The sequence below is a fragment of the Rhea americana genome, unplaced genomic scaffold (genome assembly GCF_003343005.1).
Source record: "Rhea americana isolate MKP2758 unplaced genomic scaffold, rheAme1 scaffold_260, whole genome shotgun sequence".
NCBI classification, from domain to species: Eukaryota; Metazoa; Chordata; class Aves; order Rheiformes; family Rheidae; genus Rhea; species Rhea americana.
In genome coordinates, this window is record NW_028186380.1 from 1,046,152 (window position 1) to 1,062,594 (window position 16,443).

A 16,443-nucleotide genomic window follows, 5' to 3' on the forward strand; every position below is an offset into this window, starting at 1 on the left:
TTAAGAAGTTGTGCAAAAATAGTTCAATATCTATAAAAACATTCTTCAAGTTTTTCTCATATGAGATTTTTACTTAACAAAAATAATATCCCAGACATTATCTGCTCTGAAAAATAGGTAAGTAGGTCTGGATGTCAAAAAGAATTTTTAGTAAAAATTTTGCTTGTTTGGAAAATGCAGATGAACCTCTCCCAATACAGGAAATGAAATTTTTCCAATAAACTATTTTTTCCAAGATGAATTTATAGAAAAAAATTCCAAAATATTTTTCTATAATTGTGGACGTAAAGACTGAAAATACTTAGAARTGTTTCTCTTTTAAGGAAAATCCAAACTGCAACGATTTAAAAATAATGTTTTTAATAATAAAGACTATTTTATTGAATGATTATGCAATCAAATTCATTCTGAAAAAGGTTTTTTGACAAAAATCAGTAAAAAGTCTTGTGCAGTAGCAATTGAAATTTAATAAAAATTCTCAGTTAACTGGAGACCAGTTGACAGCATATCCTGGACAAGACACATGAGAACATCAGCATTTTATCCATGCTTCCTGTAAATCTACTCTCACTGGTGATTAAAACTGCTTCCAGAAAATCTGTGTATTATGAGCACTAGAAGTGATATCAAAAGGAACAAGCTGTAGACTGTTTTTGGAAAAGAAAAAGTGCATAAGAAAACAATCTATATCTTCAGTAAGTAAGTCTTACAAAATACCGACTTGCACTACTATAAATTAAAAGTAGCATACTGAATGATACTAAAGGTACAATATGATCAAATTATGCAGCTTGTACCACTACATTACAAAATGAGCACCCTGTCAGAAAAAAAAGAATATATTGCTTATCTTTGGCATTTGCAGCATCATCCTTTTCAAATCAGAGGATCTGTCATAAGTCATTTAAAATCCTGTTAATGTACAATCTTCCATGCCAGTATTCTAATAATATCTACTGTGACTTTGACTTGAGTCAAAGTTCTTCATATATAGCACACTACATAAAACATGTTCACATAAAATAAAATACCTCACTTTTGGAGGACAATGTAAAACAGTTGTGAGTCACTACTGACTCATGGAAAAAGGTAGGTAGGTTATGTTCTTACTCAAGGATATGTTCTGTGAGAAAATGACAACAGAACAATTTTGCAAGGACATTGTATAATGTGCTCTTGCAGTTCTGAAAAGTAGAGTCATTAAAAGAACCCAAACAATATTTTGCATTCACTAGCTCTGAACTTTATTATTTGTCCGTCTTGCTTGTAGAAAACACACAWACTGGTAAGTCCACTAAATTTGATTTGCTATTGGAGTTAATCATATACTGTTTTCAGATTTTTATGTGCACTTAGATGACTAGCTTGTAGTTATGTAGTTATAACACATTTATATACTCTTACTTATTTCCTTGTTTGCACGTAGATAAGCAYATCCACGTGCAAAATTTGCATGTTTACAAATATTTAAATACTTTTGTTGTTAAAAACGAGCTAGCAAGACTGTTTTTTTTTCATATCATTTAGGTTTCTGTGGAAGTGAGGATATCAGCTACTGAGGAGAAGGYAAGAAAAGCAAGGGTTAAAAAGTCGTCATTATTGAGAAGTCAATCAGTATCAGCACAAACAACAGTAAGATGATAAAGGAGAAACAGTGAAACAGGAGTTAGTCTATTAAATTAAAACCAAGGCATATAAATTTAAGACTTTTGTTTCCCCTCTAGAATAATGTTCAGCCCTCTGAGTGTTGTACGAATGGGCCCATTAAATGACCTTGCAGTAAGAATCCTCCACTGAACATACATTCATACTTAACAAACTCAGTGAGTAGACAGGAATGGGCATAAGTCACACTGTGCAGCAGAAGAAAATGCACTGTCTGAGAACTTCGTAATGTTTTCAACAAGATAATTAGTGCTATGCTATGATACATGAACTTTAAAAAATACAACAGTAAATTACTGTCTGGCAATCTAATGCTTTAATTATCAGAATGGAATACTTCAGTCTCAATATAAGAAAATTTGCAACCGATTYCCTCCCACCCAGACAAGTAAATATGCATTTTTTTGAACAGTAAAATATTTTAGTAGACTGTGAAAAATCTTGAAATCAAGTAAGACCTGTTTTCATAAGATTATCAAAGAAATCAGCTGATTTCCACACTAGAAGAAAAAAATCCAAATATTAAGTAATATACAGCTCTTTAGTCTAGAAAAGATGAATATGAAAGAACATGATAGAGATGAAATAGAATTGCAAGTGGCATGAAAAAAGAGATTATTCATTATCTGATCCAAAACAAGAACAGGGGATATCAGCTGTAGGTTGAAATTAGCAGGGGACAAATTTGAAAAAAAAACAAAGTAGGTGGAAATCCATGCTATGGATATTAAAATTTTACATAGGTTCAGAAGTGACTAGTCTAAATATGGAATCTGTCTTAGGAGTAACACAAGCTGAAGCTGAAAACTTGGTCTCAACTGCAACTCGTAGAAGCCTGAGAAAGCTTTCTGGAGATACCACACTATCACGCTTGCCCTCTTGTTATTAGGCCCTTGCTGTTGACTGTTGCTGGAGAAAGTGCACCGAGTGAGACAGAACTTAAGCTTCCTCCTGCAAGATCATTCCTATATTCTTACATTCTAGATGTATGAAAGCATTTTTAGTCAGCTGAGAAAGTGCAAGTGCTTAATCTAGATCAGAAAAATGTTTACAAGCTTGCAAACTTTGCAAAGGTCTGGAAAGGAAAGGAAAGACAGAAAACATCTTGTCTTCCAGCAGCTTCTGCTCATGTTAAAGTGTTGGTGCAATACCGCATTTCTCTGGGAGCAACTGGTGTGTGTACACAGTAGAAGTGAGCATTACAGGTTACGAATTTGGCAGCATTTGCTTATATGTTATGCCTGAGGACATCCTCCCATCTCTAGAAGAACAATACCAAGAATTGAAAAGTTAAACCATTTCTTGCAGTATAAGCCTAGAAAACTTCTGTTTTACATCCAGCTCAGGGCCATATGACTTCATCTAAAGTACTCTTTGGTTTGCTTAAATAACCAATGAGGAACAAGAATTTTATTCTCATCTAGATGACATCCTTAAAATATACCTAAAATATTTACCAAGGTAAGCTCTTTCTTTCTTAACCTATGAATAGAAGAAACACTATTTTGTGGCTTAAGGTACAAAGGTTTTCTTTAAGGGCTCATTATCCTCATGCAAATCAGGTAGTATAAGAAAGGTGGAAGACAAAGGAGGAGGGATCATGGCRAAGGACTCAGAAATGCAGCACTGGGTTAGACAAGTAGCATTTCAGATGTTTCATTTCTCTCTGCTAGTATTCTTTTAGGAGAGACTACTTTTATTTTATTATGTCTGAAACAAAAATGATTCTTATCACCTCTCTTTCTATAATTTCTGAAAATATAAATAATAAGCAGCAATGAAAAAGATCTTTTTTGTATCTTCTAAGATAGATCAAAACATTGTTTTTTGAATTAGTATAAATTGTTATTGATCTTGTCGTAATCCTAGCTATCACAGCTCTATAATGAGAAAGTAAAAAGCAAAATTATCAAGGATACATTTAAATAGAAAAAAACCTGTCAATGTACAGTTCAGATGCAAGCACAACAAGATTACAAAGATGAAATTTTTAACCATTTGAAATAGCAAAATTGAAATGGTAAAAATGTGCATTTTAGAAAGTTATTTGAGATCTTATGTAACCTTTTTTTGGAAGCTAGATTATCAACTTTCAGACTTAAATGTAGGTTTCCACATAATCTTCACTAATCCTATTAAAGTATGCAGAAGTTTCTATTTGCAAGGAAATAAAACCAACATCTGCCCATGCACTGTACTATTTCTGAAGACTTAATCTGAGAATACATAAATGCACTGATATGTTCAGTTTTGTGAAAAACTGTGTTTCTTCCTGAAAGCACTTCTTGAAAAATTTACTAAWTTCAGTAAATTATACCTGCCTAGTTCCCGTCACACACACCCACCTTGCAGATGTTGAGTCTCTGTAGGGAATCTACAAAATATTTGTGATATATTATCAGTTTTTTCGCACTAATAGCATGCGGGGAGCCCTGTGGCCAGAACATGGATCAGTGGGACTACACAAAATAAACACGTGTTTCCTTCCTAATAAAGGAGATGGTTAATTTCTGATTCTGACTGAGAGCCTAAGTAGATGGAAAATAAAATGACCCACAGAACAGAGTTAAACATTCAMTAAAAAAAGGAGAATGAAGAAATGTAATAGCTCAGTTGACTTACTCTCCACATTTACAGTGTTAGAAATCTTAATGGATGTTTAAATGTTTTTTGGCTGACAAAGTTTGTGTCTGTTTACAGCAGACACAAACAGCAACTCAAATAACGTATCTGGATCTCATAATCTAAAAATTAATGAACAATAAGAAACTATCTTAAAAAAATCCTTTTTTTGCTGGAATGCTTCTCTTTTTTACTTTTTACTGCTAATGACAAATTAATTTAATAAGGACAATTATATCTATGTAGTATCCATTATTTCAGAAATATTGTCCTTTAGGCTTTTTTTGACCAAAGATGCACACCAATGTGCCTAAGCTCTCTATATATGAAATAGTATTTATCTGAAATGAAAGTGCTGGAAAGGTAAAATTGTTTAGCATGTCTCAGAGTGTTGGGTATTCATTGCTTCATTGGTAATGCAGGATTGATATTACTAAGTAAAGAAAATATAATAACATACAAACTTAGTGTATAATTTCCAAATTCCATCTCCAAAATACATTTCTCCAGATGGCACTTTTATCTATTAGTGCCAAATAAAGAATAATGGTTTTTTTGTGAGATCAGAAAATTTATTCTCTAAATGTAATATTTATCTCAGAGTTCAATGCCTACAGAGAATTTGTCATTATAACAGCAAAAAAAAAATACAAAAATTATAATTTACACTGCAAAGACTCAAACATCCCTCATGAACCTTGTTTTGATAATAGAATGATACAGAACACTTTTGATGTGGCTACAGTGCAAATAATCCTATCTGCCCAACGAGGAAAGCAAAAAATGTTTTTRTCCAACTGAAATGTCATCTAGAAGCTCCATCACATTTCCTTCCCAGCTCACTACGATATTATTCTAAAACATTGCCCAAAGAACTCCAGAAATAACAATATATATTTCATGTATAAACCCCAGCTTCTGGATAATCCATAAAATGCAGTGGTCTGGGGGACTATTCAGGCATAAAAACAGGCACTGAAAGAATCGTAAGACAGGAAGAGGGGGATCATTTTCTCCTTATAAAACTGCAGGGTTGATTTTTTGTGTGTATACTTGTTTAAACATGTAATGCAATTATTTGATAATGGCTGTAACTGTAACGCCAAACAGTTCAGCTAGAGCAGAAATTTTGAGAACAGATACACAGGCACTCCGTCCCTTTGCTCAGCTTGCTCCTTAAATACTTACTCTTTTAAGGACTAGGTCTAATGCTGACTGAAGTAAAAAGTAAAAAAATCCTATTGAGGTCCAAGAACTGAGGCCCAGGCCTCAACTTCCTATGCAGATTTTCTTTCACTCTGCCTTTCGAGTTCTACCACTCTGATGCAGAAGTATGGTTTTATCTACACACTCATCACTTTCAGTATAATTCCTTTATTTATCATTGCAACTGTAAGTCCCAGTTGTTTCATGATTTCTCTTTATTTTCACTAATTCAGGTAGTATGCTGGGTCCTTAACTGCTAGATGATTACTGTATAGTGATCATCTTTCAAATTCCTTCTCAGTGTTCTCTTCTGCTTAGAACATCACAAAACATGAAACTATATGGGAGAAAACAAATCTGCAATTTGGGGTAAAAGCTCAGACATAATGAACCAATAATCACAGTACTATCAATGCAAGTAAAAATCACCCTGAAAGAGTACAACATACTCAGCAAATGATTATTTGGAGCAGATTCTTGCCTAGACTGTAGAAATTTTGCTTGGTATAAACCAAAGTTACTGCTTTACCTGGCCCTTAACTTCTACCACCCGAAATCCAGGCTCTTGGGGACCACAAGAAAGATGAACATTTAACAATAGAAACAAACTGCTGTCCTTCAAAGTCAAATTTCACAGATCTCAATGACACCTATGAAAGTTATGCACACTATGGAAAAAATAATGCCCCTAAATTCCTTTTATGTTTTAAACAAATATTTCTTAATATAGAAAGATAGGCTGAATGAGACACTTTAAAGCTGACTCTTAAATATGCCACAATTTCTTTGTTTCCCATGGAGAAATTATTAATGCAGAAATACGTATTTTCAAGAGAATAYATTTTAGTCTTGCTCTTTTGTCTTGATGTGCTGTTCTTCTTGGATGATGTCTGAGACCATATCATCCACTCTCAAGGATATGAGCAAAGAAGATTCCAGGGGAGTTAAGCTTTATAAAATTGCTTCCTTTTTTCCGCAATTTTCCTCACTATGACTATAGTTGTTATGAAAATTACAGTGTTTATGATTTTCATGGCAACAGCCTCATTTGTAAGCACTTGGAAAACCATCTCTGCTCTATTCTGTTGACCAGCATAGTTTATTTTTATCTCATATTCAGTCATGTGTCTTTAGGACCATTGAGATAATGAGCCATCAATAGTTAATGTAGCAGTTGATGTGCCTGGTTCAAGCTAAAATAATTGATAGCAATGTTTATGAAGCAGAATTAGAGTGAAATGAGAGTACATGGTCTTATTAGCTTCAGGCATTCACCACATGCTCCTCCTCTTCTAAATTTTTTTATTTCTATCTTTTTTCTTGCATCCCAGCTTTTTCTTCTGCTGGACTATCATGTCAGTCTTGTGCATTCATCRAATATTTTTTGTTAAAGTCTTCTGCTTTTAAGAGAAAGTCTCCTGTTTATAAATATTTGCAATATGCTACTGAATATACAAAACTTCACAAGTACAAGGAAATAAATTCATACTTGAAAAGAATTTAAGTAATCATACGTATGATTGTTCTCTGTTGGGAATATCCTGGCAGTTTCAATAGAAGACAGTCTGACTAATGGGAAGCCAACTAAAGCATTGCCCTACTTATGCCAGTGCTACAGCTAGTCTGTGCTCTGACAGGTAATGCTAGCTAGGAGTCAACAAAATTGGTATTTAATACCATGCAAACAACTTTTATTCACTGTTATGTAACAAAAGAAAATCCATGGCTACATGTTCTGCAAGTAACTAMGGAAGTTAATACCTAAATCTTTTCTGAGTGTTCCTAGGGTAAGAAGCATAAYTAACATTTCAGCACTGTGTTCCACTTAAACCATTTTAATTTAGTAATGCCAAATTTCCTATGAGTTCCAGATGTTATGTCTCTCCTTTGCACAYTTTACTTCTGTAACAAAATGTACTTACTTTTATATTTACTCTATTAGAATTAATTTCCTAGTTTTGTTTAATATATGGTGTATCAGTATACTGCCTATAATACTCATAATTTGAGATAAATAGTTGAGATAACTAGCAAAAAATAAATCATTTCAATTTAGCTGTGCTAATTTACATCCATATTTAGAAATTTAAAACAACTTTGGCAGAAAGACTTGCTACTTGCACTGACTTCAATGTAAATGTGCAGAACACCTGAAAACAAAGACATTTTTATTAAGCGGCCCAAACAATTGTTCTCCAAAGCCAGAGGAAATCTCGTAGAGATTCCAACAGGCCCTGGTTTAAACACYAAATTTCACATACAACCACTGACCTCACTAGAGTGCCACATTAGACTTCTGAGATAGAGAGCTTGGGACTTCATTCTCAGGTATATGGGACATGATCTCCATTTCACTTTTTGAATTCTTTTCAAATTATTTTGTGGAATTGTGTGAAAAATTAGTTTAGCACATTAATAAAAGTACTGATTCAAATACAAATACTGATTCAAATACACAGAATACCATTGTTACTCTACTATATCTTCTTCTGCACAGCCAGAAAGCAATAAAATGGGGGAGGGGGAGACGACCATCATTCCACGTTCATTGAAAGAACACAAGTTGAGGAACGCTATTATGGTGCAACCTATTATTTCCACCCAAAAGACAAAATCCTGAAATTCCTTAGCAAGTGCCCGATACTAAATGAACAAAACTCACTTTCAGTTATTTAAAAATGACCTTATTTTTTCTGATGTGCATTTATTTGTATATATATGAATATATACATATATATATATGTCTCTATAGATGCATGAACATTTAGACAGAAAAGACAGAACAAACAAAGAGGGTGAAAGCTCAGAATAAGKCCCTATTAACTAACTGTTGTCTTCTATACCTTTCTTATCCCTGGCAATAAAACATCTGTTGTTCATCAGTATTGGAAGAAATTGCAAGCCTATAAACAAACTTCCCTAAACACGATCCTATTAAAGCTTAATATTGATCAAATTACATAAACCGGTTCAATAAAACAAGGTCATCACATTTCCCTCTTTGGATTTTCCCTTCTATCCTCCCTCTAGTAAGTATTTTCAAATAAGTAGTATCTTATTAGATGAAATAAAACCTTAATGATTATCAGTTATTCCTATTACTGAAYTTATTACCTAGTTAATGTAACTAACAATTAATTAGAGTTTAGCTGAAACCTGAAGGATATTAGGAGATCTTTAAAGATGGTTCTTCTCACTATTGACCCACATCCCAAAGAATTTTACATTCTAAATCCAGAAAGAGAAGATTTTCAAATCGTGCTAATGATAATATTTACTACAGAAAAAAATATATTAACAATTTCAGTTATATGCAGAAAACGCTCATCAATGTCTTGAAGAATTCATGCTTAATTAGAACCAGGTGTTTGATCTCCACTAGAGAGATTCACTTTCACCACAATACACTGAAGATTCTTGGAAATAAAATATTAAATAGAAGTAGAATAAGAAACTGGAATAGTTTCCATGCTTCTTATCAAGACTAAGAAGTGCAACTTCAATTCTTTAGTATTTAATGTTTTTCCACCTGTTGTAGAGATTCCTGGTGAAAATACTTTAAATAAAATTCTAAAAAAGCTATTATAGAAACAAAGTAAATTGTAACTGTAACTATTTCCTGAAATAAATATTCTCATCAGCACTATTTGAAAATCTTCTCTTTCTGGATTTAATGTTAGAAGGTCTATCATAAAGTTTTAGATTTTTGTTAACTATCCCATCAAGTCAAAAGGTGTATGTTTTGTTTGCTGATTGCCTGGAATAGTTATTCATTCTTGCTGTAAAAATTCTCAAAATAGGATGTTGTTTCAGAACCAGATTAATGGGTGTTTCAGTAATACACCCCTACAAGGACTGGATGGTTAGCCCTGCTTTGCTGAAGGGTTTGGACCATTTGAGTTCCAGAGGTCTATTCTAGTATAAATCATTGTATGATCACTACCAATAAATAGCCTAGTTAGACTCCTGTAGCTTTAAAAGGTCAAATTTAAATTCATATTTTTATATCTGTGCACAGAAGAACTCACCTCACCTAAGTTTAGCTATCTAGAAGTTAACCATCCAATATTAAGGCTCTTTCTATAGTCAAAAAAGGGAGATGAACATTTCCAGGTTCACCTTACCTATCTTACAGGACAAACTGCCCTTTCTGTATTTCTCAGTTCTCATTTTCTTATAGAGAGATTCTGTATGATTAAGATCGAATGCTTAGTTTTAGACAGCTTTCTTAGCTGAGATGAATCCTACTACAAAAGATATATTTTAGGGTCAGATTTTGATCCTCAAAACATTAAAAAAGATTGACATTCATGTAAAAAAAAGTTTCACTAAAATAAATGCTCAGTGATTTCAAAATTTAGACTCCTTTACAAAAATCCTGCATCGCCCAGTAAAGGATATTAAAATACATATGAAGGAAAGATTGTGTAAATCAATAATTTAATTAGAACTGTATATTCTATGCATCCTTTGTAACAAAAACTACGTATCATCATATTTATCCACTTGAAAACACCAACATATCTACAGCAATACTAATGATGGTATGACATTCACATTATCTATGAAATTTCTCCAAAAATTGATTTTTTATTTGAAGATTGAGGTAAATCAATGCATTACCTTAAATATCACGGTATTAGTCAATGAATGCATGTAATGCTCCTTCAAATGGACTAATATTTCATCTATGAAGTTTACTTTTAAATTATGATTATCACAGGATCTTCAGCGTGGAAACAACATATCTCTAAGTTCTGTTGGACTCAGAAGCATAAATTCTTTAGCAACATTTCAAACAAAAAAGGCTGATTTCACAAAATGATCACAAAACTTTCACAAAATTTGTTTTTCTCAGAATTATGCACAATATAATTCTTTTGTTAGTCCAGATTCAAAATGAAAGCAAATTTCTCATCAGAGTGGAAATTTCTTATGCATTCACATCTGCCTTTTAATAGTGATGCCAAGGATGTCTTGCTAAATACCCAATGCAAGATAGAAGAAAGACTCTGACTTTGGCAGTTATCAGAGAGATTGTCCTGACTTTGACAATCATCAGGATCCATTCTGATGTCTTTGAGAATAATCTGAAAGCTGTTTTATCTTGCACAGCTACAGGCTTTTGCCGCAGAATTATACTGTTTCTGGCAATATAATATTAGGTTAATTTCTTAATAAATCCTGAGCAAGTATATTGCTAAAGTACAAAATACATTTGTCTGACTAGAGAGGATAAGCTAGGAAGGTCTTGATATAAACCTTACATCATTCAGCATCTTCCACACCTCAGAATTTATTTTTGCAAAATTAAAAGAAAAGAAACAATAAAACAACCACAGAACAAGCCTAATTTAGCTAAGAGAGGACTATGATGGGTTTCAACCTAAGCAGAAATGTTCTTGAAAAAGTTGTAAATAACTGAACTTTTTCTGTCACTCAAAACAGGAGTTAAAGTTTCTCTTTACTAACTTTTTTGGTGTGATAAAGCACTTTTTTATGCTACACATAGAGAACTTTTTAACTTTACTCCAATAAAATAGACTATTAAGTCTGCTTCYCCATTATAGCAGAGTCATATATATTTACGGGTTTTTTTTGCCAGACTGAAACATCATTACATAAATACAATAAATTCTTGTTGTAAGAGAACATACAATGCATATCCATATATACTTTCCTTGGAGGCTTTTGCTGTCAACAGGCAGCTTTGGGAAGAYCTTGAAGAGTAAATAAGACTACTTGTCAACTAGATTCTGAGTATTAGAAGACCTGTTTACACATGGAACACTTCTGAACTTTACTATCATGTAATTCTAATACTTTTAGTAAGACTATTCAAACTGTGTTTTATTTTAACAGTGTGTGTGATCCCACAAAAGTGGAATCTCTCCACAGTAAAGTTTGGAATAAAAATCAAGAAGGGGTTTTGTGGGTCAAGTCCAGAAGTTAACCTGGTGTACTATGTTATATAATGTCTTCCACAGCAGCTTCACTTAGAAAACTATTTAAGGTTCTGCCACCATCTTTATCCGAAAAAGGCTGAATCCCAATACCATTCCCTGGTAATTCAAAACCTTCTAAAGACTGTGAAACTTGAAGAGTGATACATATGTATTCATGGCTACCTTATATTTATTTGTTCCTCCATCAACACTGTTCTTAGTTTAAAATTTTTTTCACCTTTACCTAGTCTCTCCATCTTCCTGCCTTTCATGTAGAACACACTATTTCCTCTTCTAACAGCATTTTTCTGAATCTGTTCCAATTTGATGTCTGCTATCTATCACTATTGTGCCAAATCCCAGACAATAAGGTTCAACCATCCCTCATTCAACTACATTAACACTTACCAATTTCTAATGGGAATCTTTTGCATAATACATCCCAGAATCATATCTGCTTTTTTTATATGCACCTCTCATTGGTTGCCTATAGTCATTCTACAGCATACATTTTCCCTCTCTGCTACAGCTAATGAAAAGGCTAGGGCAGAAATTCTTGTTATTAGCTGCTAGGTTTAGGACCCTCAACTTTGCACTACAAAATTTTCATCCCATCTCTAGTACTCTTGTTCTTCTGTGATATTATACTCATTCCCTTATATTATGATACAAGTCAATTTTGTATTATATACAATTTCCACTAGYATACTCCTATTTTTTGTGTTCAAATTATTAATAAAAATGGATTCCAAATCTTATTCTCAATTAAGAATTTTATTAGCCTCCTTCCATCACATCAATAACTACTGCTAGTGCAAATTTTTCCCATCTCTTTTTTATAGCTTAGCCTTACTAATTACCTTTCTTTTTCTTACTCACTTCACGTCTACTAATAATTCAAGTGTGGCCACTTCAAAAGATAGCTAGTTTAGGGATACTGTAGTTTCCTAACAGTCCCAGCATCAGAGTGACATTGAGTTACTCTCTATAAAGCAAGCTTTGGTAAATCCTTGTCACATTTTTAATTTAACTTTCTGACTTATAATTAGTTTTTCTTCCAAAACAAATGTGAAGTCCTTTCTATTATTACATTTAGTCTAACTCATCTCTAATTGCCTGCCTCACTTTTTGCTTTCTTCCCTAAACATAGATGCTCTGTCAAACATAGATGTTTATAAAGTCATGACTGCTATTCTGACAGATTCAAAAAATGATTTTAAGTTCAAACTAGCAACATAACAGGATAACTAGATTTCTGTAACTCATAAATTTGAAAGAAATAGCTAACATACTATACACCATTCTGTTGCAGAACTGCAATAAAGAAACTTAGAATTATCTTCAGTCTTACATTGCCTTTTGGTTACAGCATTAACAGCTGTAGCTGTAACAGCATTAACTATTATTCAAAGCTTCATATTTAATATTATTAATTATTTCCAATCAGACAAGATTTTTCAATGCTTAATTCCCCTAGTATTTTATGTAGGCATTTTGGTTCAGATTCTGCTATTGAAAAGTACAGCAATTTTTCCAGATCATATTTTAAGCTGCCTCTTAGGATAATAAACAAAAATAATGACATAATAAAACTGCTTCAGAATGTGATTGTGTCAGTACACATTTTCTAGATGCCTCTAGATGTAAATGTACTACAGAAATACTATGAAATAACTGAACTTTGAAAACTTCTCAAGAAATCAAAGGCTAAAAGAAATATGATAAAGGAAAATGCATTAAATGTCACTTTACAACTAAGTAAGAGCCATCTTATGGAGTATTTTTGTATTTTCCCCTTAAATATAATGAACACAGAATTTTTCCTTTCAACAATAAGACTGCTGGGTTGCAATTTGTCTTAGGACAATGCCARGCAGCTAGCAATGCAAACTTGCCATTCACAAGAACTTAAACAAAAAAGAAAATGATAAAAACATGATGTAGGAGTCTCAGCTTCCAAAAGAAAGATAAAGAGTATGGTAGAGTCATAAAAGGTATTTTCTCGGAAGGCTGTATTACCAAAATATTATACTAATAAACCAGTGTTCTATACTTATAAAAACAGTTTTCTACATAACTGAGGTAGTTATGTGAAAATTTACACTATCTAACTGATGGGAAAAAAGTCTTGTACTGCTTTAAAGTTAAGCAATATGTCCTATGTTTCTTATACGGAAAATCTAGGTCTCTATTTACATACTTGGTAGAGTACCACCTAAAATATACATTCTCAATGCAACATAGTAGTGAAAATGTTCACCTGACAAATCCGACTTGTAGCGGTTACAAGGCTGTAACTCAAAACACAAGCATTTACTATAAGTACTAAAGATTAAAATCATATCATGCTCCAGTTCCTTGGAATTTCTGTTTCTTTTAGACAGTATCACCTTTCTGCAGAATATTATTTCCCTTAGCTAATCTCCTGGATTTCATCAGGTATATTGCTTATGTGAAGCAAGGAAAGATTTAGGCTTAGCACCTGCTACTATTTAATAGGAATGCCTCATTATGGGCTAAACATACAGCACCTCTGGGCAAGCAGCAYACTGAACAGGGGTTCACAGATGCAGAACCTCCTCTCTTCTTCAGATTTCTAGCAAGAAATCTTTTTAAAAAAAGGATCTATGCCCTATTTCACTTACTTTTTTACACTCCTCTATGAAGAGTCACCAATGGAAGAGAAGCTTAACTGCCCRCAAATTAGCGAGAAAAAGAAAGATTTTACTGTGCAGCAGGATCATTGCTGCCCTTGTCTTTCTGTTTGACCCAAGCCAAGCRTAGCCCCTTCTACTGCCTGAAGCTAACATTTAATGTACAGAATCTATTCTTTAAATGATTATATTGTGTCTCTCTCTTTTTCATCCTTATCACATTATACTGCAAAGCCCTTCTTCAGTGAGTCCTCAAGCAACTGTTTACTTTTCCTATTCTAGTTGCTGCTTTATTCCTTCCTCTGTCCTCAAGAACTTTCTCACTGATTCATCCTTATCACCTCCTCTTTCCAATCACACAACTGAACCTCTCTTTCTCCTCTCCTCCCCAGCCAGTGTCTAATAGGTATACAACTCTGCCCAGGTAAAAATGCCCAGGCTGTCAGGTTACAATCAAGTCTTCTACCATGTGACAGTTGGGAGATGCATGGAAAATCAAGTAGAGAAAAAAAATGCTTTTTGACATATGCTGTACTTCACATCTCAGGCCAGTACAGAGACTGAACTAAAGTGTTTCTTTGTCTTTAAATTCTAGTATATTGAAAAATAATATTATATTAAAATGTAATATTGAAAGAGAAAACAATATTGAAAAGTAATACAATATTATTGATTTAACTGAAATAGGGTAATGCATTTTTACTTCCTAAAAAAGGTCAATGTAATTGTATATATTTATATATTTATTTTAAAATAGAAGAAAAACAGTAAGATACCAGTGGATTTACTATGCGTAGTACCTTATTTAGCCTACAAAAACTAGTTTTATTTATTGTAATGTTAGTTAGAAACTCTTATCTGGGATAGACTCTGAACTTCCTCATACCTTTTTCTTCACTCTCACCATTAGATCTTTAATTTAAATGATCCCTAACTTGTTCTGAATATTAGAGCAACAGCCAAAAGAACCAGTAGCTACAGGCCTTCATCTTGCTCTCCCTGAAGTCAATGACAATACTCCCAGTCATAACTTTGAAGAGAACACAGGTCCTAAGAAGGCCAAATCAGGTTCTCTAAAATCTATAGGAGTTTTGCAATAGACCTCAATGGGAGCAGAATTKGGGCCTCAAGGAATAGATATTGATTACACTTAGTCAGTGACATTAACTAGAAAATTGGTGAACCTAAAAAAGAATCTTTTTAAGTTACATACCTGAGGCAGCGCTGAGTTAAGCTGTCGCTGGAGGGAGTCTCTGTCATAGATGACATCCTGTAGGCGTTGCTGTGCAAGTGACAGGCTTTCCTGTGTCTCCCGAAGAGTGTCAAGGAGACGGTCCCTTTCATCCAGCATGTTCACCATCAGTTGCTCAAAGTGAGAATCCGAGTCTGAGCCGCTACTTTGGGACCCCCGTTGACTCATCGGGGTGTCCTCGTTTATCGTTGGCATCACTTCACACATCATTGCTTTAAAAAAACAACAATCAAGAAAGAACTCTTCAGTAGAAGAACATTTACAGAGATTTATAAGAGAAATTAACTCTGTCAGATGGACACAGTTGAGAGATTATTGCATTGTTCCTCCCTCTCAACTTTGTGCTTTCAATGTTAATCAGATGGTCGATAGACAGGGATTAAATACAGTGACTAATTCCACACAGCAAAGATTCTGAATGTGCTTCCTAACTGAGAGAAGAGAGACTGCAAGGAAATACAGGGTAATAAAATATCTTAAATTATTAATAGTTTTGTACAAATAATACTCCTTTAAAATAACAGAAAAGGCTTCCTCTGCAATTGTTGTTTCCTTTATTGTTGATTTTCTCCTCTCTCTTACTTAATGTCATTGCTGAATTGTTTGTATTGATGCCAATGGCTACCATTAATTGCTAGATTTTGCCCTGCTCCAGGCATTTCTACAGTACAGCTCAGGCTAACCATTGATCCAGTATCATGCTGCCTTAACAATGCCAAGTTAATCTATTTTTCAATCTAGTTATTCCCACCCTCAGGGGAAATTATTCTCCAGTGAGCTTGTTCAGGAAGAGGTCAAGAACTAGAAACTCTCTTCTAATTACCATCCCTGTGATATCTTGTGCAAATTGAATTACTAAGGACAGAATCACTGTTGTTTGTTTCCTAAAAACAGTCCTGAGTACAGCAAATAATATTGCTTGGTCTCATTCTGCAGTTAAAAATCTTATTTGAACCTCAAAACCTCAGTTTATGCTTGCATAGCAGCTTATACTATAAGATACTGGGTTCATCAGATGAAAAAGAAAAAGCAAAAAAGCAAAGCTATAATAGGCCTCAAAGCTCAGATTTTAAAAACATCAAAAAATGTGTTTATAAAA

At 33.5% G+C, this 16,443-nt stretch overlaps 1 protein-coding gene across 1 annotated transcript in view; it reads right to left on the reverse strand.

Annotated features, from left to right (window-relative positions):
• Positions 1-16,443, reverse strand: part of PPFIA2 (PPFI scaffold protein A2) — a 338,119-nt gene that overhangs the window by 310,777 nt on the left and 10,899 nt on the right. Inside the window, exon 2 of the mRNA XM_085307650.1 lies at positions 15,306-15,556. Coding sequence (XP_085163776.1) covers positions 15,306-15,554 — 249 coding nt within the window. The 5' untranslated portion in view covers positions 15,555-15,556. The remainder of the gene's footprint in view (positions 1-15,305; positions 15,557-16,443) is intronic.